Source organism: Thunnus thynnus, chromosome 2 (genome assembly GCF_963924715.1).
Source record: "Thunnus thynnus chromosome 2, fThuThy2.1, whole genome shotgun sequence".
Classification (NCBI taxonomy): Eukaryota; Metazoa; Chordata; class Actinopteri; order Scombriformes; family Scombridae; genus Thunnus; species Thunnus thynnus.
Window position 1 is genome coordinate 21,622,313 of NC_089518.1, and position 26,799 is coordinate 21,649,111.

At 41.1% G+C, this 26,799-nt stretch overlaps 1 protein-coding gene across 6 annotated transcripts; it reads right to left on the reverse strand.

Annotated features, from left to right (window-relative positions):
* Positions 1-277: 277 nt before the first annotated feature.
* LOC137197198 (ankyrin-1-like) lies at positions 278-24,863 on the reverse strand. Of its 6 annotated transcripts, none has more exons than XM_067610455.1 (29): positions 24,690-24,863; positions 16,809-16,910; positions 13,866-13,964; positions 13,054-13,152; positions 12,682-12,780; positions 12,322-12,507; positions 12,057-12,155; positions 11,875-11,973; positions 11,670-11,768; positions 11,306-11,503; positions 11,097-11,195; positions 10,859-10,957; positions 10,641-10,739; positions 10,084-10,281; positions 9,860-9,958; positions 9,657-9,755; positions 9,358-9,555; positions 9,154-9,252; positions 8,321-8,419; positions 7,454-7,552; positions 7,270-7,362; positions 7,050-7,122; positions 6,855-6,875; positions 4,442-4,538; positions 4,157-4,235; positions 3,369-3,484; positions 3,048-3,272; positions 2,517-2,671; positions 278-2,401 (listed from the first exon to the last, which is right to left on the reverse strand). In XM_067610455.1, the coding sequence occupies exons 1-29, from the start codon at positions 24,714-24,716 to the stop codon at positions 2,139-2,141; spliced, it is 3,417 nt and encodes a 1,138-aa protein (XP_067466556.1). In that variant the 5' UTR covers positions 24,717-24,863; the 3' UTR covers positions 278-2,138. The 6 variants fall into 6 exon arrangements, with proteins under 6 accessions (XP_067466556.1, XP_067466539.1, XP_067466574.1 ...); XM_067610438.1 differs by having other exon boundaries at positions 4,418-4,538; positions 24,690-24,861; XM_067610473.1 differs by lacking the exon at positions 24,690-24,863 and adding an exon at positions 18,748-18,789 and having other exon boundaries at positions 4,418-4,538.
* Between the last annotated feature and the right edge of the window lie 1,936 nt (positions 24,864-26,799).

Consider the following 26,799-nt stretch of genomic DNA (forward strand, 5'->3'; position numbering starts at 1 on the left):
GATGATGTGGTAGAAAAACGGGAGATAAGACAAAAGACAAAAATACACGTGCAAGCCATGGAGATAAAAAAAGATGTTAGGAGAACAGAATTGCAAGTGGAATGAGATAATGGGAGATGCATGATGGGAAAATGGATGAGGAAAAAAAGGTAAAAGAGAGGACAACCAAAAAGGGAAAAATTAAAGATGAAGAGAAAGAGAAAGAGAAGTCAACAGTGAATAAAATACCTCATGGATTAAATGGTACATTTGAAAAGACAATAGCAACACAAACTGATTTTAGGACTTAATAAATCATTTTTATTGTATAATGTAACAATGTGTGTTAACATGAAGCTTTTACAATTATTAATACAAAAATGATATCAAAGCAAAAGGCACTGTGGTTTTTCACATGGCCATTTATCACATGATTACTACAGCAACATATTAGTTAAATAAATGTGTCCCTAAAATTAATGAAATAATAAAAATAAAGCTGTTTAAAGGAATATTGATAATTATAACCACACCTATTTTACTTTCATTCAGTTACTATTTCCATCTTAGAGATTATGGCATGTGTGGTAGCATATTAGTTTAGACATACTGTATATAGCTTATCATACATTCATTCTTGTGTCTACAGGACAGCTGTTGAACCAAAACAGGCAGTAGAAGGTCTGTTCATACATTTCATTTTGGTTTACTGAAACATATTCTGACACTGGAATTACAAGTTTCCATCTGATAATGAAAATGCATACATATTCATGAATAATCTTGATTTAGGATTTTTAAAGGTTTGTTAAAAATATGCATTACTGCAATCAGAGTCTTGAATTAGAATAAGATCATGTCAGGAGAAAGAGATAAGCAGATTGTAAAGAGTGGTTGTATTTAACCTGTTAAAATGAATCACATGCAGATGGGATCTTGTAATCTCAAGTCAGCTGATCAGAGAAAATGGTGAATATTTACATAACAAACATATCAACTGCAAAGGATGATGAAGGAGCATGTTAAATAAGATAAAACAATACTGTATATTTAATTAAAATGTGTCATTTAATGGCCGTTTGGTTTAGAAACCTTAATAAATGTTTGAAATTATTGTAAACAGAAAAAAGTATATTATCAAAGTGCCAAAATAAATAGAATCTTGTTATTGATGACTGGATTGTTGATTTTAGAGAGATTAATCTGCATATTTAAAGTTCCATACCCAATTTCTCTCATTTCGATCTTACAGTTATCAGTCCAATTAAATGATATCATTTTTTCCTTGATTAAAGTTTTTTTCAGGATTTAACACCGTGATGGCTAAATCATTAGTGGATGCTTATGAAGAGAAAGGCACTTTAATTTGATGTAACAGGCAGAGAAGTTGGATTATTGGAAATGTGTGCTGATAAGTGCCTGTTTCATAGGATTCTTATAAATATGCCCTCTTAACAAGGTATTTATTGTATAACTGGGGGTGTTAAAGTGTGCTAAAATGATTTCTCTTGTCTTTGGTGTGTATATTTGAGAACGTGAAGACTTGAAAAGTGTAGTCACACACACAAAAAGGGGATGAAAGGTTCAACAAACAGTGATATAACTAAGATTAAAAAGGTTTCCAGCTCAGGTGTACAACTGACCTTGAGCCCCTTTTTGTGTAGGGATACACTTCAGTTCTCCTAAAAAGAAGGCCTTTTACCACATTTTTCAGACATTCATGATACCAAACTACTGGATAATAAGTATAAACTCAAACAAAATCTTTTCTCATGGCAAAATCAAGAATGCAGAACATTACCAAAGAAAATCATTTTTCCTATAAAGTAATGTTTGACTAATCATATTTAGGTAACTCAAAATAATGTGTTAAAACACTAAGTACAGGGCTTTGCCACTGACATAAATACATTAGTGAGAAAGAAAAAAAGACATATCAGCACTGACTAAATGAGCAGTCCATAGTTGTATAAAGGTGCCAAGTGCATGCACTGTGTAAAATAAACAGCAAAAAAGGTCCACTAAAAATGTGAAAAGCAAATCAACAAAAAGCAACAGAAAACTAAATCAGGAAAACTTGGCACAAGTGTTGATATGATCAGGTCATTCCACGATCAATCAAAGTACATCCAACATGCTTTTATCAGGTAACTCAGGCATTAACGATTCTGTCTTTCTTCTCCTTCCTTCTCCTCCTCGTCCCATCTCACCTGCAGCCCCAGACGGACTCGTTTGGTGACTGCCGTCTCAGGAAATGAGGCCTGGACCATCGGCACCAGTTTACTTGTCAATGAACCGCCCTCTGGACCAATCAGGTCACTCTCTTGCTGGACTCGTGATACGACAGCAAAATAAAGGGGGAAGTCGGTGGAGATGATGCGGCGGATTCGTTTCTTCCCAAGCTCCTCTTGACTCTCTAATTCTGAGGAGATAAGAAAAGATTAAATTCTCAAGATGAAACACCATCCAGAGAGATGTGTTTGAGTGTCAGGGTGTGGTCATGCATAAACACCATCATGACAATTTTAAAGCCTTACCCTCATCCATCCCGTTGAGGATCGTTTCGAGCACCTCGTCGCCGTAGCGATTACGGTGTTCTTTCCAGACGGAGCCATTCTCACTCCTCAGCACCACAAGCTCCCGGTCACCACGACCCAGAGCAGCAAAGTGTGGGATCTCCACGATCACTGGTCTGCAACACAACAAGCATGCAGACACATGAGAACAAATGCAAATGATTCAGTGAAAATATGGAAAAATAATACAAATCTAAGCAAAAGATTGTTCCCTTTTATCAATGTGTATGCTGAATATCCTTCAAATGATGAACCTGAAGAAACTTATCTAATGAACAACTGCTAAGAACTTTGACACACTGTCATGATTTGCTTAAACACAGCTTTTTACACATGATTAATAATATTATTAATTGGGTTTTATTATTTTATGAGCAAAGACAAAGTGAAAAGTACGAAGAAAAAAAAGAAAGATAAATTAAGTTTGATTATTTTGTTTGAATTGACAAAGTAGTAAATAAATCTTGGGGTTATTTTCAGTGGCCTCCTCACCCCAGAAACTGCATGCCAGCTGGACCGAGGGAGATGATTCTGCTGGCCAGCCCCTCTCCCTCAACCAGCGGAGGGGGGCTGGTCAGCTTCTGCGGCTTTACCAGGCGGCAGGTGATGCGGGTGGGGGCCGCACAGGTCCGTGGAGGTATGATGACACGCAGACCGTTATGCCTGCTGCCTCGCATTGAGCCGCCTCGAGCATCCACCATAAAACTGACCAGGAACCTGTGATTGGACACGGAGCATGACGGTTATCTGCTTGTTCAGATATTAATCAGAGACTCCATTAAATGCTTTCTTCTGCATCATTGCTGAGCTGACCCTGTGTGTATGGGACTGGCAACTGGGCTGACATTGTCTGACGTCTCAGTCGCTGGGCTGCTGGGAATCAGTGAGTCTTCATCATATTCTTTCGGCAGTGGAAGCGGAGTGTGTTGCTGCAACAGACAACAGACACAACTGTTCATGACACTGTTCACATAAGAGCATTGTTTTGAATCGTGTTTTATATGAATCCAAATGTGTATCACTTACATCTGCATAAATATACGGAAATGGCTTGATGAAAAGTTATACCCATGTATTCATTTTTACAGCGCTATTTTTCACAGAGAATATGCAGAAATACATCACTAACCTGATAAACAGCATTGAGGAGGAAAGGTGAAACTAAAATAACTGCTTTATGTTGTGTACTTTCAAAGAAAGTCACCTAAAAGTATCATTTTTTTAAGTGAAATTATGTGTTTAGATTAACCCTTCATCTTGACAAAATCACATCAACAAACAAATGACTTGATTTTGACTTAAGTCCACATGCTTGCTTATTTCTGAGCTTTCAGCCATTTCTGATGGTCTTCATGGGATTACCCACATAACCTGGTTAGTTAAACTCACTGAATGGGGTTGTTATGGGTTGAAAAATTCTTAATGACATCTAATCAAACTCCAGATGTTATTGGTAAATGAATCTAGAAGACCATGAGATGAGCTTGAAAGCTCTGAAACAATGACTTAATTACAAGTCAAAGAGTGGCCATGGTAATTCTTTGTTTAAGTGCAAACTGTGCCATCTTGCAGTATCTTACTCATGCTGCTCTGTACAGTACCTGATCTACCTCGTGTTCTTTCAGGATGACGGTCTCTGGAGAGACACGGGGGATCCTGGGAATGGCTGGCGAGTAATTTCTGTTGTAGGACAAGAGAAAAACACATATCAGACTGAAAAAGTTTCTCTACATCTCAGCTCCTCCCAAGTGCTCATCCCTGGTGTTCAGTGAGTGTCTATGGTGCATCCCCCTCTATCCACCGATTAGTTTGTGGCTACCAGATTGGCTCTCTCCCCTGCTTCCCAGCCCAGCCCCCCTTACGCTGTGCCCAGCCCTCTCTCGTACTCCAGTGATTTCTTGGGGGAGAGGAAATCGTCATCATGGTCTTTCATGTCATCCATCTTCATGTACCTGGCCCCTTCTGTCCCCAAGAGCTCCTCTCCTTCAGAGAACAACATGCCAAAGAGAGCGAACAGACCGGTCAGGTTGGTGAAACAGCAAAAGGGAAAGAGAGAAAGAAAAAAAATAGGGTTAACTAGTGGTTAGAAGGGTTAGACAACATGATAACCCAGGATTTAGGAGATGGCTCTGTAATTTAGGGGTTAGATTGCTGAGATGAGGCATTAGTGTCTCTTGTTACTGTCAATGATAAAAAAATAAATGCAGCAACTTCTACAGAACACCAGAAACACAAAAAGTTGGGTACGAGGACATGAACAATACAGCAGGTCTCTGTAATCAGTTGTCTCAGGCTGCTTAGTCCAACACTTTTCATTCAGAATCCCAAAACGTTACAAGTAAGAGATAAATGTAGTCTGGAGTCTTGAAAAAACCAATAAAGCCCAGTAAGAGACAGCAGCATTATGGATGTGCACAGTGCACTATCTCTGGAGAGAGCATGCATCAGCATAATCTCATTCCAAAAACTTTTTGTCTAGTGAATAAACTGAGTTACTGAACTGGAGGTTTTAGACATCAGCTGCCTCAGTGAGTAATATATAAGGAGATTCACTCTTAAGACACATGGAAGTGAATACAGACACAGAGACAATCAGAACAGCATCAGCCAACTACAACATACATCATGACAAAAGTACAACCACACTCTCCTTTGAATGTACAGTATATCTTGATGTGAGTAGAGGTGGGTTTCGGTTACTTACCCCCCAAAACATGCGGTAATTTTCGAGAATTCACTGGGAACAAAAGTCTTCCCCGTGTGTATTAACTTGTGACCATATCAGCACAGCTTGTGTTAGTCTGTGAGTGGGTGTCTGTACGCAGTCCAGACCCAAAGTGATGTGGTAGGTGTCATTACACTATGTTTGACTCTGTGAGTGCACTTCCCACGGGTTCATATGAGTCAGCTCATGTCCTGGACATTCTCTGTCTTGTGTACCATATGCATGTGTGCCACGTCGCGTAGGCGATGTGTTAACATATGTGAGAGTGCGCATCAGATAACATGGCCAATATCATTTTACCACTCCGGATATGAGATGTGTCTTTAAGACAGTGACTTGACTACCTTCTATATTTAGAGCAACAGTGACAATCTTTCAGTTAAATTATCAGGAGCCTAAAAATATCAAGACATAATGTCCTCTGACATCATTGTCAGTGGTGTTGTAATCTTTAGCCATTGAAAGTTAAACGTGCAATACTATGAATAATATTTTTTGGCCACCTGGGGGCAGCAAAAACAAGCTGTAAACACAACACTAACATAAATTTCTAAGTTGGTGAGCATGTTAGCAAACAGCGCGCTTTTTATACATTAGTATTCATTTAGAGTCAGGCTTCTGTCCACCTAATGAGTTTAAGTGTAATATTAACTTTCCTTTTAGCTCTGTTTTGGTCTCCACCAACTCCTGAAGAAAACTCCTGGCTCTTTAGCTGCTAAATGCTCCACTATGTTCACTAACTAGTAGCTAACTGTTAGTGTGCTTTTTGGTGCTGGGCAGATAGTGCACAGAGGGTTTTTTTTAACTGAAAACTGCTGCTGGTGAGGATGAAACAACACTATGAGAACGGTGAGAGTGAACCAACACAGTAACATTATGGGCCTAAAACAAAAACAATGAGCTAAAAGATACGTAGAGCTGATGACCACTGGTGATAATTCTCTTTCATCACTACAAGCAACCCCTCTCACACACAAGTAGTCACATGTTTCATTGTTAATACGAAATATGAATTATAGCAAATTTTTTAAACCACCACTGCCCCCCAACTCCTGACTAGCAGCTAACAAACACAGTTCACATGGCAGGAACACAAGACAGATTGACTTGGAGACAAACACACAAAACAATGACTTCAAAAAGATGTTAACACAACTCAACTGTGAACAGCTAAAGCTAACAGAGCAGGTTTTAATGTTTTAATAATCAAATTGTATTTAAATTAGTAACAATGGATCCAGTATTTATTGGGTTGATCTGTATGTATTAGCTGTGACTCTAAAAACGAGTGGTGCACAAAAACCAGACAACCAGCTGTCATAACGAGGAAAAGGACACTTGGAGAGTTAGTGAATGAGGGTGTTATTGAAGAGACATATAAAGGTTACAGGCATGGGTGCTATGGGTGCATGCCAATGAGAAACCAGAGCCACCATCACAGTGAGCACCACTACAGAGAGGAAAGAGAGAGAGGCAGGGAGATAAAGATGGAGAGGGTGAGCTTGAAATGGAGCCACACACTTTGTTACAACGACCTATGAATGCCGCACAAAGAGATAAAGAGACATTCATACCTAATGTTAGCTGTGCAATTCCTAAAAAAGGGCAAAAAGGGAATTGAAAAATGAATACTTGTGTGACCAGTACAAACATCAAAATATAAAAATCAGCCTCGTAAACATGGAGTTATATTTAGATAACATGAACGTAGGACATTATAAATTGTTTCCTTTAGTTTGATGTGATAAATAATCATCTTAGTGCTCTACCTTCATCCTCAGACACGTCCAGTATTTCATCCACTGTTTCTGGGAAACTCATGCGATGTTTCTCTGTGATGGTCTGCAGGGCATAGAAGGGAGTAAAAGACCCAATTATGGACACAAGAGCAAGAAGGACGGTTTTAAAACTTGAATTTTTTTTATTATAATGTCCACATAACACGGGTGCCGTATCCTGAGGGCATAGTAGCATTTCTATACTTCTCACCATGGAAACCGTCTCCTCAGTGACAAGCTTTAGGACGTCAATCACAGAGATGTAGCCCAGCCTCTTAGCAATGGCCAGGGCTGAAGTGCCATTCTAACAGAAAGAAAGAAGCAGATTGATCAGACCACTAAAAATCCAACTTTATGAATGAGTTTTAGGGCAGAGGAGGTCTAGTCATGCTCACTGTAGTGGTCTCATTGGGTTGAGCTCCATGCTTCAGCAACAGTGTTACGATATCTGTGTGTCCCTGCTGGGCCGCCTGGTGCAGAGGAGTGTAACCAAGCTGGAAGAGAGAGAAAGACTTTCTTACTTAGATAGTGCAGCTGGTTTTGCTCATCCGCCAAAATACTTTGTTTTCCTTAAAATGCATTTAAGCAGTGTTCCTTTACATTTTGCTTGTGGCAGAGTCACATCCTTACAAGCTAATTACAGATCTGGAAAATTGTCAAATTAATAAGCATTTTTAAGCAAAAATGCCCAAAATCCACTGGTTCCAGCTTATTAAATGTCAATATTTACTGGTTTTCATAGTCTGCTATGATGATAAACTGAATGTCTTTGAGTTTTGACAAATACGCAATCTGAACAACGTCAACCTGGGCTCTGGGAAGTTGTGATGGAAATGTTAATCAATTAATCAAGAGAATAATCAGCTGATCACTCAGTAATAAGAATAATTGTTGTAGCCCTACATCTATTCAAAACTTTTCTAGAACAAAAAACTGTTTTTCTCATTACAGCCCACTTGTGCATACATCATGATATGTAAATAAATAAACAAGCACCAAATTTAAACTGCCACAGTTACTGGAACTGCTCCTAGAATGAGCAGCATATCATGTTTTCCATATGTGCCCAAAACTTCTAAATCACTAAAATATGCTAATAATAATATATTACAGTGTAAAAGGTCTAGTGGGGAACCCTGATACAGTCAAACCTGTATTTCTATCTGTGTAATATACTATAATTGTGTCACAGTGTAACTGCGTGACTCATGTCCAGGCTAATTCTGTTGCAGTTTCATCCATGACCAGAAGGAGGCAGTCACCCGTGTTTTGCTGTTGACATTGGCCTGTTGCTGCAGGAGGAACTTCACCATCTTGATGTTGCCATAGTGACACGCTACGTGAAGAGGGGTGTAGCCCATCTGAGAGGAGAGAGAAAAATAGTAACAGGTCTTAAACACGGAATCACTTAATGACCTTTTAATTTGACTACATTATGCAGATTTATATTTTCTATTAGGGGTGAACTGTTCATGAATATTAAATAAACTAGTGGATTAAAATTCACAAAGTAAAATTATTTCAAGAGCAGAATAATGAGAGAAAACTACATTCAGGCAGCATGTTATCAATGATGCTATTATTTCTTGTGTATGAGATGGGAACAATACTACTACTAATAATAATAGCAACAATAACCTCCTTTACAATATATTAAGTTCAAGTACAAGAGCCCTACAACAAGAATAACCGACCATGTGAAGCCTAAAATGTTCTAACTGTGTCAAGGCTGTGTCAAAGAAGTGCAAATTTTAAGGCTGCTGTCTTATTAAAAATTAAATAATAGTAACAATTATTTGATATAACTCAATGATTAAACACTGTTGTAGAGCTGCACTGTGCTTTAGAGGTCTGAGGGATTTGAGCCCCTCAAGAACTGGTCACATATTGATGGTAACTTAACCCTCTGCCATGAGATCATCAGGCTATTTATGCTACAGCACTTAAGACACTATCTGCTACAGCACAAGTAGTTTCTACACTGCTTAAGCTTTGATAACATTGACAACTGTTCAAAGTGAAACCTTCTTAACCTGAATAGCTCATATTGTTGTTGTTGTTTTTTTTTACCATGTGGCTTAAAAAAAGGCCTTACCCGTGTGGCAGCGTAGACTGAAGCTCCTTGCTTCACCAAGATATCAGCTATACCAACATGTCCTTCTTGTGCCACCAGGTGGAGAGGGGTCAATCCACTCTGAGGACAATAAGAGCCAAGAGACAAAGGTCAAATACACACCACAAATCAGATAAGCACACAAAGAAAATAAACTTCCTGCCAAAATCATCTGCTTGTTCTTGCCTTGTTGCCGAGGTTGACGTTGGCCTGTTTGGAGATGAGCAGGGAGACCATGTCGGGCCTACCTTCCTGCGAGGCCAGGTGGAGAGGTGTGACTCCCTGTAGTGACTCAGCATTGGCTGAAGCTCCGTACTGCAGCAGGCTGTTAGCCACCTCCACCTGGTTCTGCTTGGATGCTATGTGGAGGGCAGTGTAGCCATTCTGGAGCACAGATATGAGTTGTGGTTAGAAAAAACGAGTTTTTGCATGTTATGCTAATGAGTCATTTAGCATGAATTGTGTGTATCTGTTTTGTCTTTTACCCTGGCTGCACTATGTGGCGACCCTCCCTTGCTGACAAGCAGGTTAACAACATCCAGGTTGTTGTGATGTACAGCGACATGCAGCGGAGTCAGACCATTCTGCAAAAACAGATTGGTTTATCAGAATGTGGTACATCTCATACAGATTTTTAAATATTTTGATGCTTCCTTCCATCCAGCCAAGTCCTTTATGTTTTTATTACCTTTCCAGCAGCATTAGGATTGGCTCCTCTCTCCAACAACAGCTCTGCAACATCCACCTTGCCGTACTTGGAGGCCACATGAAGTGGAGTGAAGCCTTTCTACAGATGCACCAACAGGGAAAGGGACACAATAATAGGTTGAGTCTGACAGTCCAAAATCATTTTGATAAAACATTGCTTCAAACATAAGGAATAGAGTAAAATGGTGAGCAGGCAGGCTGTACCTTGGTCATCTTGGTCTGCTGTGCATCCATGTCCAGGAGAATGCGTACAGTCTGTACATGACCCTCACGGGCAGCGATGTGTAGAGGTGTGTGTCCTGCTGTGGTAGTGGAGTTTGGGTTGGCTTTGTGATCCAGCAGCAGCTTCACTAGCTCCTTGTGGCCCATCCGAGCGGCACAATGCAGAGGTGTTTGGTCATCCTGATAAGGGAAGGGGTTCAGTTATTATGACATTTAAAGTGATGTATGAAACACCTGAAGTAAAAGGCCTCCTCTTGTGACTTAATCATTCAGATCAAATTACTCAGGTTGATCACTAAGTTCTCCACCAATTACATTTCTGGTCAAAAAGAGGCATGTGATGTGTGGGAGGGGAAAATAGTGAAGGGATACAAAGGTCTGTCTGCTTCAACTGCCAGAAATCAGTCGCTAAACCAACTTTTAAATTAAGTATCACATTAAAGAGTGAGTGCATTTACTGTATGTCTAATATGAGAAATCTTATGCACATGGACATAAATATGTGGATTGTGCAGTGCTTTCATGTGTGACATCTCCACCTTGGCCTTGGCGTCCACTGGTGCTGCATTCTGCAGTAAAAACTCTGCCACCTCATAGTGTCCTGCCCGAGATGCCATATGGAGAGGAGTCTCCACTTTCTGCTCATACACAAACAGACGAATCGCACACTCAGATGTATCACCACTACGACACCACCATCATTTCAGAGGTGAGCTGGTTATCAGTGCTGATCTTGTGATCTCAGAGTGGGACTCACCACATTAGATGCACTGGGGGAAGCTCCTTTCTGCAGCAGGATCTTCACGATGTTGAGATGACCCATAAATGATGCCACATGCAAGGGGGTCAGGCCAGACTGTTCAAAAGGAAGGTAGAATTATAAGAATTATAAATGGACATGAGCATTAATTAAAGTTAATATATTCATGTGCTTAAAATGTTTAACCCTAAAGTATAGAACAGAGATTCTGATTCATTCCCTTTTGTTTCCTCACCTCAGTCACAGCCTCTAATGATGCCGAGTGTTTAAGCAGGAGATCCATCACACGCATGTGGTTCTTTTTACAAGCAATATGCAAAGGAGTAAAGCCATTCTGAAAACACAAAGGAACAACTCGTCTTCACCACAAAGATGAAAACCAACTTTGGTCATTGTCAGGAGTGATACTTTGTGTGTGTTTGTGTGAATGTGTTTGTCACTGACCAGTGCCCGAGAGTTGGGTTTGGCCCCTTTGTCCAGCAGTACTTTGGCCATGCGATGGTGGCCGCAGTGTGCTGCTACATGCAGAGGTGTGAGGTGGTCCAGTGTGATGTCATCAATCTCTGCGTTGTACTGCAGAAGCTGCTTGACACAGTCCATGTGGTCCCCCTGTGCTGCCATGTGGATTGGAGACAGGCCATTCTGCAAGAATCCACAAACTTTCACTTTCATTTACTTCATTAATTTCAGACTAGAAAACAAAACACTACAAAACTGTTCACTGATTTGCACTCATAACCAAACCACATGGTTTTTATTTCACTTTAAAGAGGAGTGAAGAATTTTCTTTTGTCTCTAGCTGGATTACCTTAGTCTTTGCCTGAATGGGGGATCCATGGTCCAGCAGGATCTCAATGATCCTGACGTGACCATTTCTGGCTGCACAGTGCAGAGGAGTCAACTCATCCTGGAGGGATACAATACTTTTTTAGTTAATGATGCATAAAATTAGAAAGAAAGACAGTAAAGGAATCAAAGAGTTTGAGAAATTGTAAGATAGATGCTCGCTGCACCTTGGTCTTGGCATCGATCTGTGCCCCTCTGTCCAACAGGAGTCGGACCATGATCACATTCCCCCGTCTGGATGCAATGTGCAGAGGAGTGATGCCGTTCTGCAGAGAGACACAGAGGCAGTTAGACACACACGAAGCAGGGACAGCACATTAACGTTCCATCATCATTTGTCATTCCCTACCTTTGGGGTGAAGTTGACATTGGCTCCTCTATTGAGCAGCAGTTGAGCTACGTTCAAGTTTTCATAGTGTGCAGCAATGTGGAGGGGTGTGAATCCAGTCTGCAGGAAAACACCAGAGAGAGTTAACTGTCATTCTCATTACATTTTAATTTTCAAAACTCAAAGACAAACATGCAAAAAACAAAAAATGCAGATTTCCACATCTACATGTGCATGTGTGCAGTTATAGCAACCAGCAACTGTACACACCCACACACATGCATACCTTGCTGAGTACATCAGGATTGGGGTCGTTTTGCAGGAGCACTGCGGCTGTGCGTGTGTCATCGTTGCGTGCTGCAATGTGCAGCGCAGGGAGGCGGACCTTCCCCTTGGTGCCATAGTTGATGAGCAGGGCTACAACATTTTCATGTCCCTGCTGAAGAGCCACGGCCAGAGGAGTAAATCCATCCTGCAGCACACAGAAAAGAGTTAGAGGAGAGGTTGACTCACGGCGAGAAAATTATAGAGATGTAAGAAGAGAAGCTTATGAGAACGAAACACAATGGAACGACAGCGAGTCTGGATCAGCAAGGATGGGATTGAGGAATTTGGGGGATTACTCATTTCTCTCGTTCTTTGGTACCTCAGTTGGAATGCTCTGATTGGCTCCGTTCTCCAGAAGAAACTTCACAACCTCTAGATGGTTTTCTTGTGCAGCCATGTAGAGTGGAGTGAAACCCTTCTGTCTCAGAAAGATGCACGACAGACACGCACACACACAGCAGCAGAGGAGCCACAGTCACCCGAAGCAACAGCGAGATAGGAAGAAAGTCACGGATGCACACACACAAGGATGTACACAGAAAAAAACACCAACACACAGAAATATAGGAACAAAGACACATGTGAACAGATGTCATTGCAATTGTTAATACAGCAAAGTTTACACAGTACTGTAAGTACATTGCTGAAGAGTAGCCTCAGTGTGCGCTGTGAGAGCAGCACTGACTCTCACCTGGGACTGAGCGTTGACATTGGCCCCGTAGTTAACCAGCTCCGTGACCACCTGCTCCTGCCCTGCCAAGGCTGCAATGTGCAGGGCCGTGTTCCCTTTCTGTTTAAACACAGATACACGAGAACAGGAGTACACAGTCAAAATAAGCACTAATAAATATAATATGTGAAATCCCACATGTATATTCAAAGAAAATGTGGGTTTTGGACATGTTTCATATGTGGACAATTTGCTCATACTGTATTCTGACATTAAATACTATAGGTGGAGATAAATTGTAGTCATGTGAAAAACTGCTCTCTGGTCAAACATGTAATAATTTCATATGTAAAACTAGGGATGGGTATTATTTAAAAATTTTCTATAGCAGTGATGATACAAGTTTCTGCAACAAAACAATAAGGCTACTTTTTTGACACCTTAATTTGAGTAATATAAACAGCTTTTCTATGAAACCATTTTTCATTTAACAAAAAATTAAATTTCTCAAATGTTAAGTGAAATGTTTCTAAAAATGCCATAATTTGATGTAAATCATGGACCGACTTTAAAATAAGAAATTAAAAATACATATCTTAGCCAACTATAAAGACACTTTTTATATTCAGTGCTACAACTATACTACTATCTTTAGTTTGGTACCAAAAAGTATTGAGGTCTGATTTTCATTTCACACAAAAAGACACAATTCAGCAGGTATTTTAATATATTCAGTGTTAAAGCCAGCATTGTTCATCATTATATGAGCTTATGAGTTCATGTGGGTTTTCTGAAGAGTAGACACTGTAGGACTTTGCTGTTGGGTCTGTTACCTTTGTGGTGGTCTCCAGTATGATCCCATTGTGGAGTAGCTCCAGCACCATTTTGACGTGGCCTTCTTTCGAGGCCAGATGCAGCCCGTTGAGCCCATTCTGAGTGACAGAGCAAAGTAGACCTCATACTGAAGGGTCCTAAACAGACTGTGCACCAAAAAATTCCCTAATCTACAATAAATAATCACACAAATATACACACAAACACATATAGTATATGCCATGCCAACTGACAACAACTAGTGTTTGTTATCACAGTGACTGAAGCACTCACGAACCAAAGCAGGCAAATACTTACACTGGACACCACGCATGCAGACTCTTACAATCAAAGTGGTCATTAGCAAAAACGATGTCTACAGGGATGAAAATCAGGATGTGTAAACATTTTCATTTGATTAATGATGGTGAGAGGAGGAGGAGGAGCAGGCGGAGGAGGAAGAGGAGGACTGGAGGGGGATGGCAGGCCGCTGGTCTCGTGGCTGGGAAGAATACGAGCCGTGTGGGATAGGTCTGACCTCACACAGCCTTCCTTCAGCCGCACAGGACATGTGAGGTTGGACCTTTCCCACACCACTGATATTATTCCTCTGAGTGGGGAGACCACAGCACACCATCACTCTACTGCAAACAGAGGAAAGGCGGAGGGGAGGGAGGGAGGCGATGAGGGAGGAAAAAGCAAAAAAAGAAAAGGAGGGTGAGTTAGAAAACAGTACATAAACAGGAGGGGAGAGGGTAGTGGAACAGTTGTTAGGTTGAGAGGGATAGGAGAGGAAGAAAAACATAGTAAGAGGAGGGCAGGAGTGAGGCGGCGTGCTGGTGTGCGAGCCATGGCACAGGTATCCACACAGACACAGAAACAGTGACACAAAGTCAAGCCTCCACCTGGCCAAACCCCCACCGGACTGTACATACAGCATAAGTACAGTCACACAACCAGAACAACAATACACTCACCACCATGTTTAAGTCACAATCTACAACTTTTTCAAATATACATACCACATGACTTTGCATTACCAATTGATACTGTACAAATTTGTATCGTAATTTGTGTGGAGCTGAAACCATAAGTTGATAAACATTTCAGTCATTTTTTGAGCAAAAATGCCAAATGTTCACTGGTTCCAGCTTCTCAAATCTGAAGATGTGAAGGTTTTTGTAGTCTTCTATGATAAATTAAATATCTTTGAGTTTTGGACTGTTGGTCAAACAAAATTAAACTTTTCATAGACTTTCTTGAAATGATTAATCAGTTTATCAGCAAAATATTCTACAGATCAGTTGATAATGTTCATAATAATCATTAGCTACAGCTCTAAATTAGAGTCACTATTTAACAGTACAGTAGAGATCTGAGTTTGTAATAACTGTAAGAAACGTAATAAAAATAAGATGCTGTAGTCTACATTCGGTGTGTTAATAATTGCACTGGAATTTTGAAAATCCTGGTGGTCATAAAAGCCACTGTGGATGGACGGAAAGCAACACATTTCTTAATGGGATTGTTTCATTTCTCAGGAATGTTGTAGATTGTCACTTTAACACAATTAACCCCAAACAATAAAAATAACACATTTTCAAATGATGAATATGAAGAGAACAATGAAATGATATTTTGTAATTTAGGAGATTTCATCATGTCAACAGCTTGTAACACATAAGACACATCAGACTGTAGTTATATTTCTAATCCATGGGGTGTCTCTCTTCATCACCATGGGGGAATGTGCCAATAATAACCACTGTACAGAGTCACTTTACATGAATGAAAATGTTGTGTGAGATCTGTTATGAGGCCTGTGAATAGGCCTCATAGAAACACTGACAGAAGCATTACCAGCAATAATTACAAAATGTTGAGAACAGCATCAGTGAATGGAAGGGAAACCATGACTAAGTTAGATTAATGAGCTGGAGGAATCTCACACACACATACAGTTTTTGGCCAAGTTTCAGTAGCCTTAGGGCAGCAGTCCTAGCCCACTAACGCTGCCTCTTCCTGGACACTCTGGGAACAACCGTCAGAGTAAAGGAGACAGGATGGAAGAGACAGGGCGAAGGAGAAGCCCCTACCCCATTTATTACCTTCCCTTGAGACCCTGTAAACTTCACCTGTCACCTTCAGCCACTGATTAATAGTGGACGTGAGCATGCACATACAGTGCACGACTGAGTGAACAGGTGACAAATAACGGCACAGTGATCAACTCAGACACATCATGCACACTGGACACTGACAACACATTGAAATCAAAGCATAAAACAACAAATGACGGTATACATGGAGAATATCTGAGCAGAATATAATGCAAACTGATTATGAATTAGATCCAAAATTCAACCATACATTTGCTATAAACTTATTAAACATATCCTATGCAATTCCTCCTACTGACTATTTAAATTGATACAGAAAGTATTTAATTCATTAGAATCATGTCACTTCTTTATTTCAAATAATTTAAACTTTTTCAGTGTACGCTGTAGGATAAAAGTACTGCAGGGCATTTTTCTGTTTGGATCTGATCAGGGCCAAATCATAAAAAACTGACTGAATCATTTCACTTTTTAGAAATGCCATTAGCTAAAATGTGCTACCTTCTCCATTCACACATTGCTGTTCTTTCTTTGAATGAGAAGTGGGCAGTCTGCCCACCTCCCGTATTTTTATTTAATCAGTTAGAAAGCAGAGAGGGAGACTACACCCTGGCAGCATTCGACTGCAGCACATAAATACTCAAATTCTTCTGTTTCTATTTCTGCCCCACGCTAAGAAGCAGTATAACTGAGGATCAGTTTTGCAGACAAGCAAAATAGCCTGCCATGAATAAAAAGTCAACAATGGCTGTAATAAATAAAAGACATTGGCTGATTATTTGATGAACTTGCACATTTTTTTAACTTCAGCTAATTCATCTGGGGACCATGCAGCTCTCTCACCTGATTGGCTGTATTAATATCAATGCCATTTTTGATATGTTCCAGGGCCTTGTCCAGGTTGCCAGAACGGGCCGCTCGGAGAAAACTGTTGCCAGCATCTGCCTGTAAGCAAAACAGAGAAAGGGAAAAAGAGGGGGGTACAGGGTATAAGAGACAGTGAGAGACACATGAAGTAGAGGAATAGAGAGGGAAAGTGGAGAGGGAGACAAAGTTTGGTTAATTTTTTTTTTTTTAAAGGCATTTGAAGGACTGACACTGTTCAAGATGATGGTTATCCATCAGTTTTCCTCTCATTTGACTCCTCCCTTGGGATATTGGACAGAGCAGTTTGAAAACTTGCATCTGCACCTTTAAATGTGTGTGTTAGAGGGTGTGGTGGCCACACAGGTGACTTGAGTACAGACTCCCTCTGAGTGTAAACTGGTTTCCTGGTCTTCCAAAACCTCTAAAAATGTGTCCACAAGTCAATCTGCTGCTCTGTACCCAGGTGATAAGGCAAGTGTGATAATACTGACAGTCTCTGTTGTCTGTTGTGCCCGGCAGACTGCTGGCTCTTTGTCTGGACTCTGTATTTATGTGTGTGTGAATGAGAGAGAGAGAGAGACAAGGTGAATGGGGAAAGGAGAAAGAGAGAGTGAGGGTTTGGCGAATCCTGGCTCACGGGCCAGCACATGGCACGTCTGGTGTTTTTGTCTGTGTTTTGTTTGTGTCTGCGGGCTTCATGCCTCTCCCAGGCAGGCAGGGGTGCTGCTGAAACAGGATCACTCATGCGGCACAGGGGGAGAGCGAGGGAGGAAAAGCAGGAGCGACTGAGGGGAGAACCGCGGGGAGAAACTCGACTGCGGCAAACCCTGCACCTTTTCATTTCATTTACATAATCTCCTCTCTCCCCCATGCCCATCCCCTCCCTACATCACCCCCTCTCCATCTAACCAGCTATCTCAGCATGCTGGTCAGGAAAATCAACAGCCCTCCGATCATTCAGTGTATGTTTTCACACAAACACAGAGAATAAATTCGTTTACAAAGCTCGCAGCTTCTGATCAAAAAGGAAAACACCACTGCAACTCGTTTTCTCAACTTCACAACACAGCGCCTTAAGCTGTGTTGTCTATTGTTGTGACAGGATTGTTGGTCCTCTTTAGACAGAGAGGGAGTGAGCTTGAGTAAAAAGGATAAAGGACCCACATGCCTGAAGTAGAGGCATAGCAACAAATGACACAACACACCCTCAGCATGACACCAATGGCACAGCACAGAGCAATGAGAGAGGTCACTTTAAAAAAAAAAAAAAGGTAGGGGCAATGGCAGGGGAATAAGAAACTTTAAAAGGAAAAGTTGCTTCCAGCTGAATGAAGCAACAAAACAGGATCTGACAGTCTTTAAGCTTGATGGCTGAGTTGCAGATAAAATGTGCTCCTTGCTTCTCATATCTGGCGAAGAGATGAAATGTACAGTGGCACATTTTCCACTTATCAGATGAACTTCATATAGTATGCAGCCTCCTGTGTGTAAAGTAATAAATCTTGGACTTCTGTGCGAGTACACCGACTCCTGCTGAGCCACTTGCCTCTGAGTCATTGTCATTCTCTTCACAAGATGTTTTTGTTTTTAGCGTTTGCTCACAGACAATTTTCCACTCACAGACTGTTGAGTGGCTAACATACTCTGCAGTAAAAAGCCTCTGAGTCACACTCACACACACGCTGACAGGCAAAACATTGATTAGACAATGCCACACACACACAAAAAGAAAAAAACTACTGTAAAGCAAAAACTGGATTTGTAGTACTTTGATATAATACTTTGAAATATGAAAATAAACATGCAAAATATGAAACATAAGAAAAGATTAAAGCACAAGTTATCTTTTCAGCTTATCCTGTGAAGGGTTACTGTCTCTAGATTGGTCTGTTCAGTGTCTGTTTTATTTACTCACGGTTTCTAGGCTGTCTTGGTGAGCCATGTTCCCCCTTTTCCTATTGTTTGAATAGACTCATTCACTTTCACTTGGAAGAAGATGATGACCCACAGGCCTCCTCCCTCTAGACTGCTGCAGAACAACAAACTGACCCCAGTACAACACGCATTCTTACACAGGCACACACACACACACACCTGTCACCAGAGTTACGATTACCATACTGAAATACACCATCCCTTAACAGCCTTGTTTTGTCACATAAATCTTTGTGTGAGTGTGTAAGTGTATGTGTGTGTTTGAGAAAATAAGATAAAATGAGAAACCACATGAAGAAGATTTACAAGACTTTTACAAGATGTGTATATTGTGTAACCCTTTTATGCAAGGCTTTGCATGTGGCCAAATTAAGGACAAGTATGTCATATGCCACCAATATTCACAAAGGTTTCTAAGAATCTGATTTATTAATGCATTGAAAGTTTAATAATTGAAAACATTCACTTTCTTACTGTTGAACTTGGAGGTATTTTGGAGGCAAAACATAAATATTAGATGGAAGACCTTATGATTTTCATGAAATTGTTTTATATGGGTATAAAATACCAACATATGCACTGTAGCAGAATGTGATTCTGTTGCATGAAATGTTTGCAAACTGCCATAGTGACACAACAAAAATCCTGTCATCAAGGAAGGAGCAAATACAGCTGATGCAAAGACACACACACACACCCACAGTTTAACACAATATGGTGGCATGGTAACACCATGGTGACCCTGACTGAGGCCCCTCTACAGGCGTTCCGCCCCCCTGGACTCACACCACTGCCCTCCAACAGCCTGACGAAAGTTATAAGACGACAAGCAAGATACCACTGGTTACAGCAAATTTACTTTCTCACCGAGGCTTTCCGAGTCTGTCCTGCATTTTTACGTGTGTGTCTACGTGTTTCTGTGTGCCTGCGTGTCTATGTATCTGTTTGCGTCAAGAAGTGAGTGTGTGGTGCGGTGAGATAAGGATGCAAGAGAACCACACCCATCCCTTAACTCAGCAATAAACATGTACTGTGCACATGCATACAGCACATACTAATGGAAAAGCACACATACAGCACTCTAAAAATGTTCTGTGGTAATTCCTCCACTACATTTCGCTGGACTCCAGTATGATTTAGACAAATGTGTCCCTCTCTGATTATTCCCAGAAAGTGGACGAGCTTTTGGGCTGAGCAGAAATGAGCGAATCCATTAATCATTCTGTTTGAAGCAGAAGAAACAGACAATAACCTGCTCAACAGCTCCACCATTAACATTAGCAATATCAACACACACTGTCGTGCAATGTGCATGCAACTGTCCTCAGGCTAAGACAATACGAGGTTCCTCATTATGAAGCTCAGAATTACCAAGTAAAATTATTCCCGTATTTCATCACAGAAAATCCTCTGCCCTGAACTCCCCTCTTCTTGTCTTTATCTCAGTTCCTGTTGCCTTCTTCCCCTCTCTATCTCCTGCTTCTTACATTTCTCTCTCTCTCTCCCCCTCTCGCTTGCCTACTCTGCTGGTGCTGCAGCAGACAGAATGACATCACCGCCTTGCCGGTGGACTGCAGTGTTTGAAAACTCAATGTGTACGTATGTGTGTGTATGTACGCACGAGCTGAGATCAACAGCCCGGTCATGAGAAGTCTCTGCAACGGACGACTGGGCCTGAAGAATCATCATTTTTACAAAGGATCAATCGTGTGTGTGTGTGTGTATGTGTGTGTGTGTGACAGAGAGAGAGAGAGGGAAAGAAATAAGAGAACGTACGGTAGGGCAGTGATACTGGAGAGTAGAAAGTAGACATATGGTTGTGCTTGTCTTTAAAAATGGTTCTTGAGATCTAAATGTGTAAAGATCGGGATTTGTGATCACAGTGATGCCTCCACAGTGGGCTTGAAATGGCTGTTTTAACTCATGTATTGTATCTATCTGTGTTAAATCTTTGTGTAAACGGTTACTCTTCCCTCTCTACCCAAAATGTGGCAGAATGAAATGCAACCAATATGACCAGTTTTACAGATCTGATAGCAATGTGGAAAACACTGCGCCATGATCAGATGATAAAAGTGACACTTTCTGTCTGACAAGCATAACAATCATATCAGAGGCTCTGTCTTCATGGAAAAGCGTAAGAGATGGGGTCAGATGAAAGATTAGATAAGATTAATCAGTCACTACACCTCAGTGCCTGAACACTCAGTTACGGTTCCTTTCATTACGTCAGTTGCAAAGAGATGAATTTCAGGGGAATCTTTTTTTTTGTGAATATAGGAAAAGAGGCTGTCTAGGCTAACTCCACAGATAAGCACCCACCATTTCTAGCTCATTGAATTGTTGCTTTACATATGTCTACAATTATTTACTAAAAAACTATTAATATTTTCATACTAGCATATAGTTTAAGTCAGTGGTTCTTGACCTTTATTACTTGTGACCCTTAAAACAAAACATACTTGTGATAGCTCATCACAGACTAGGGCCTTAATGTGGACTTAAGTTATAAAAAGTGCAACCAAATAATTGTTTTTCCATCTCAAAAGTTTTAATTTGAGGTGTGAAGAGGTGAAAATGTATTTTCACAAGCATAAAAGCTCCCCTAAAAGAGAAAAATCATTAAAAAATTAGCCAGATTTTGTGTAAGCTTTCGTTTTTTACCTTTAATCATCCTTTGACCCCTCAGATTTGTCTTAGTTCAAGTACTATCTCCTTCCTAACAGTCTGGACAGGTTAGTCTGAACAGGCCTTGCAAGAGAAGAAAGAGCCAGGACTCTTTTGCTGGTGCAATCAAGAGACAAATCCTGGAGCTCTTCCACTGAATGTCAATCTGAGTATCTGAGGAAACTATTATCTGCCTCAGAGAATCTCAGCATTTCTATTAAAATTAACATAAAACACACAATACACAGGCATGGTCCCTCTCTCTCTCTCTCCTCTTCTTTCTCTCACACACAAACAACAACAACATGAATTTGCAGGCACAGCACCAGGTGCAAATCATAAATATTTTAAGTGCCACCACAGCTATTTGTACACTCAGCAGAAAGGTGAAAATAAGGTGCATACGTATGTTCAGTATGTCACAAGTCCTGCTTCACTTGCAATAATTTCCTGAACTTTAAACAAAACGAATTTGTGCAAACACGACAAGCTCCTACTGATGGTTGCTATTTTTGCCACTGTAAAACTCAATATCTTGATGTATTTAAACCAAGAGTGTGATTTGACGGTTTCTATACGTTTTAGAGAAACACTAAGCAGCGGATATGGCTATTCCTGCAGAGTGCTTAAACAGCTATTTCATCGGCCAATTCTGCTGACTTGCATTTGTTCTAAAAATTGATTTTCTTTCTCTGTCCTTGTTTCTTTGGCCTCCATTTCTGCCTTCATCTCTCAGGCTGCTTGAAGAGGTTGAGCTGACAACGGGCTGTTTCCGGGCTACAGAGATGTAGTAAGTGTAGAGTCAGTCAGACTGAGACCCGTGGGACCGTTCAGCTATGGACACATTTACAGGAAGCAACTGAAGCACTGGGATGGAGCTGTTTCATTCCCCAACTCAACACTGTCTGTCTGTATGTAAATCTGTCTACCCATTTGTCTGTCTGTTTCTGCTCACTGTATGTGGCGCAGCGTCTTGTCCCATTTTTACTATTTACTTTCTCACACTCCCAGCCTCCCCCCTCCCTGTATCCCACTGTTTGTCCATGCCTTACTCATTGATTGTCTCTTTATATCTGGCCCTTCTGCAGCCACTGCGCTTGTAGATGAGATTGTCATGGTTATTGTGATCTTTTGTGGGGATGACAAAGAGGGTGAAAGCCATAGGGTGGAGATAGGGTTTGGAACCTATGGAGAATAGGATCAAGATATGGTAAACATCCTGTGTTTTACTGAACAGTAACACAACAGCAATTATGCAGAATGAAGCAGTTTGGAGGGACATGAAGAATAGATAAGTAACTTCAGAGTGCCCAGATATAGACTGATCTATAATTCCTCAAATGACAGTTAAACTAAAGCTCTGAACCACATATAACAGAAGTTACATTTACACTGTAAACTGAGTAATGCTTTAGTATTGTACTGCTAAAATAGCCACAGAAAACCCAGTGAAGTACATGTATTCAAGTGCTGCACTTAAGTAAAAATTTGAGGTACTTGTACTATGAGTTTTTCCATTTTATGCTATTTAACTATACTAAATTTTATTTAAAAACAAATGATCAGTTTGGCATGTATTAGATTAAACTACCCAAGTAGTTAAATTAGCTCCACCACAACCAGCTACAACATTAAAATGCTGCTTACATGTCAACGCATCAGTGATATTATTTCAATTATCTAGTATATATAATATCACTCTGAAAGGGGTCATTCTGCATGATGAGTACTCTTACTTTTGATACTTTAAGTAAGTATGATACTTGTACTTTTACTTGACTAAATGCAGGACTTGGAACAAATTATTGAGTGCTGAGTACTTCTTCCATCCACCAACTGTTATTCTCAGTAAGTTTTAGGGTATTTTAGCTAATTTAAGTGACCATTTTACCTTTTTGTCATTAACTATCCACCGGCCAGTTAGCAAATTTCTCTTATTTTTGGGGAGGAACTAAATGATACAACGATGAGGCAGAAGGTTTTGGACAGCTGAAGATCCTGAGATGCATAAACTCCACTGACAGTGTTGTAAAATTTGCTGCAGTCCATTCTCAGGCAGATTTCTACAAGTCACATCATCTACAGTAAAACTCCACAACTCCAGGTAAACCCTGCCTGTCTCAAAATTACACACCTACTCACATCCAGGCACAAGGTCCTTGTGAGCTTGTACCCTGTGTTGCCATTAGCTCTGCTGGCTCACTAGATTAAACAGTCTATAGTCTTCAGTGAAGCCACGCTGAAAGAATCTCATTAATTGACCCGCTAATCAGTTTACTGACCTCCAGTTTACTTACCACAGCTAATCCAGGTTGACATCATACAATCTGAACATCAAACAGTGGAACAAGCAAAGTCAAAAACAAGATTAAGGAGCAAAACAGAACACGATACACACCCACTCATATACGCACTTACACTAATCTTGGACACACATGCATCAAAACTCTCAAAGATACTCACAAGCAATCAAGCTCCCTCCCATGTTGCAATGGGAGGCTCCGTCTAATGACATTGATCACGAGACATTATGTTTTGGTGTGTAAACACTGTCAGAACTTTCTAGTTATTTTTTAACAGTTCTTATCATCTTTAGAGCTTCGATTAAAACCATAAGAAGTATTTCACAAGTGGCAGTTTAGACACTGTCTGCGTCTTTTCTTTGCAAAACATCTCCATGCCCTGCATCTTTCTATCTCTTTCTTTCTCTGTCTTTCATTTTTCTTTGTCAGTGTCAGTCTGAAAGACGAGGGCATATTCCAGACGAAAAACATGCAGACTAGTCTCCAAAATAGTTGGATGTGGAGGGACAGAGAACAGAATGGCACTTAGCAAACAGAAACAGAGAGAGGCGTGTGCTAAATAAAAAAAATGAGAACAAAATTGACAAAAGAGTGAATACCGATGCATCAATATTCATGTAGACAAAGTAAATATGAAAAAGAATTGATTTAGAACTGGGAGCTAAGCCAGTGACAAAAGTGCTGGCCCATCACTGTCTGATGTGAAAGGATAAAGATAGAAAACACGGGCAGGTGCATTATATCTGAGAAAATGCAACCAAAGATTTTTGTAACAGAACAGAACATTACAAAAAAAGACAGCAATGAAATAAGAGTTGAAGAGAAGTTAGGGATAAATAGTATGAAGGTACAGAAAGAGAGAGAGAGAGACAGAAAAACAGGTGACATGAGAGAGTAGTAGAGGAAGAAAGGTGAAGAGGAGAAGGAGAACAGTAGGGTTTGTGGTACTCACTCCAAAAGTGACGGTCTTGACTGGCATGCCTGTTGGCCCTCCACTCTCTTTCTTACGTTTTCTGTTTCTCTCAAATTCACAGCTGTCTTTTCTGTTGCCCCCTGCAAGTGCTGCGGTACAGGGCACGCAGACCCCCGTCCAACGTAAACACGAACACACACACACACACACACACACACGCCCAGACGCACACACTTGAGTAAGCAGGACCCGGCGTGGTGGGTGGAGAGACAGGGGAGGGTGGGGGTGAGGGGACGGGGGGCCCAGTGGTTTATCTCTGGAGGAATGCTGCCTGTATCTAAAGACACACATTTCACACACAGCCAAAAACCAATGGGTACCCCACACTCTCACCATGGGTTTCCTGCCTACATCCTGGTTTGTGTTTTGGCTACTTTTTTCTGTTTTTTTCTATCTTCGAATTTTCTAACTTTGCCCCACTTTGCTTTTTGCCTCAAGCTCCTTTTATTTTTTCTCCATTTTTCTCGCATCCTTATTCTATCCTCCATCACACTCTATATTCTGCTCTCCACCTCATATAGCCTCACTACCTTTCGGGTTTTGTTGCACTCCAACACTCTGTCACCCCAACTTTATCCCTTCTTTCTCCTGTCCCTTCTTCCACACACGTCACGCCCATCTCCATGTCTCCTGTATGTTTTGTGACAGCCAGACAATCATTTTTTTTCACGGGCCAGGCAATACCAGAATAGCGTAGAGTTACTGTGGAGAATGGGTGTGTTTTTTCGGAGCGGTTCTGTTTCAGTCTGTGAGGTGACTTACAGTGACAAAGCGCCTGGCGGGGGGGTTGCTGCCACCGCTCTGTGACAATGGGCCAGACACACGGGGCGGGGGGAGCACAGAGGGGCCAGCCTCTCAAAAGGCCCTGCCTCTTTTAATAAAGCGTCCGTCATTCCTTGCTTGAAAAGGCCTCCTTTTTTCTACCTCTCCCCTCCTCTCTCCCTCTCCTGGCTAAATGCTGGGAAAAGCACATCGCTGCCAAAACCATGCAGAGAGATAAATGCTTGTAGGAGAGGGGAAGGAGGGGGCAATGTAGAAAGAAGGCTACGCACTACTCAGTGGCACTGGACCGTGACCTGGGCAAAAACATCACGTGGGACGTCTCTGCTGTCCACAGTATTGAGTTTGGACAGTGATGAGAGCTTCACTGCCAAAGAATGTGGGGCAGGGGACAACGGACACTAATGTCCATGAAGACATGACAAATTATCCTGTGGTCTTCCAATAAAAAGGACCGAAACTCTTACCCTCTGACATAAACCTGCTCTGACTCAGCCTGCAGAGAGCAACTCAACACATATGAGGAGAAGAATGATAAGTTATCAGCTCCTTATTGATAGGACCTGATTCAAGTGTGGCAGAAAGTGAGTGATGATGGAGGTTTTCTATGGTGGTGTCTTGACACACTGCACTAAAAGCCTAAAATACTGAAATGGTTTCTTCTGGGGGGCATTTATGCCTTTATTAGAAATTACAGTAGAGAGGTGACAGGAAATTAGGGAGAGATACAACATGCAACAAAAGTCGCCAGCTGGATTCAAGCTGGTGTCGTTGCAGTTCATGGTCAGTGCTTTAACCCCTTGGCCTTCAGGGCGCCCCTACTGAAATGATTTCTGATTCAAAATGTTATGCTGACATGAGTTTTTAAAGCATTTTTGTTTACTTGAAAGTTGCAGGATGGACTAAACTCACAGCATCAGGAATACCTTGGCTGCAACTCGACTCCAGAGTGCAAAGACGCCTTCTTGTATACTATCGCAGACAAACTCTTCAAGAGGGAGGGAATCTCACTGACTGAGGGAGGTTTCAGTCATTATAAAGCAAAGGACACACTTCTGTTTTGTAACAGAGTTGATTTAGGTTTGGGACAGACGTGCCCTCTGCACCCTGTGTCGAGTCCCTCTTGTTGGCAGGATAAAGGACTACAGCTGTCCACGTGTGCTGCTTGTGGTGGGTTTATTGCCCGTGTCCTGAGGTCTCAGAGAGCAGAGACTTAGGTTATAAAGATGGGGGAGGAATCAACATAAACACTGATAGTCTGTCAGCTGTCTTTCCTCAACCTGTCACACTCTTTGCCCTTGTTTGGCCC

Excerpts from the sequence above, each read along its gene's own strand:
- LOC137197198 (XM_067610438.1), bottom strand. The coding sequence starts at position 24,716 with ATGCCAGTCAAGACCGTCACTTTTGGA. Across the intron at positions 13,153-13,865 it reads TACTGGAGACCACCACAAAG|AAAGGGAACACGGCCCTGCA; the intron begins GTAACAGACCCA and ends GTGTTTAAACAG. Across the intron at positions 12,781-13,053 it reads ATGTCAACGCTCAGTCCCAG|AAGGGTTTCACTCCACTCTA; the intron begins GTGAGAGTCAGT and ends TTTCTGAGACAG.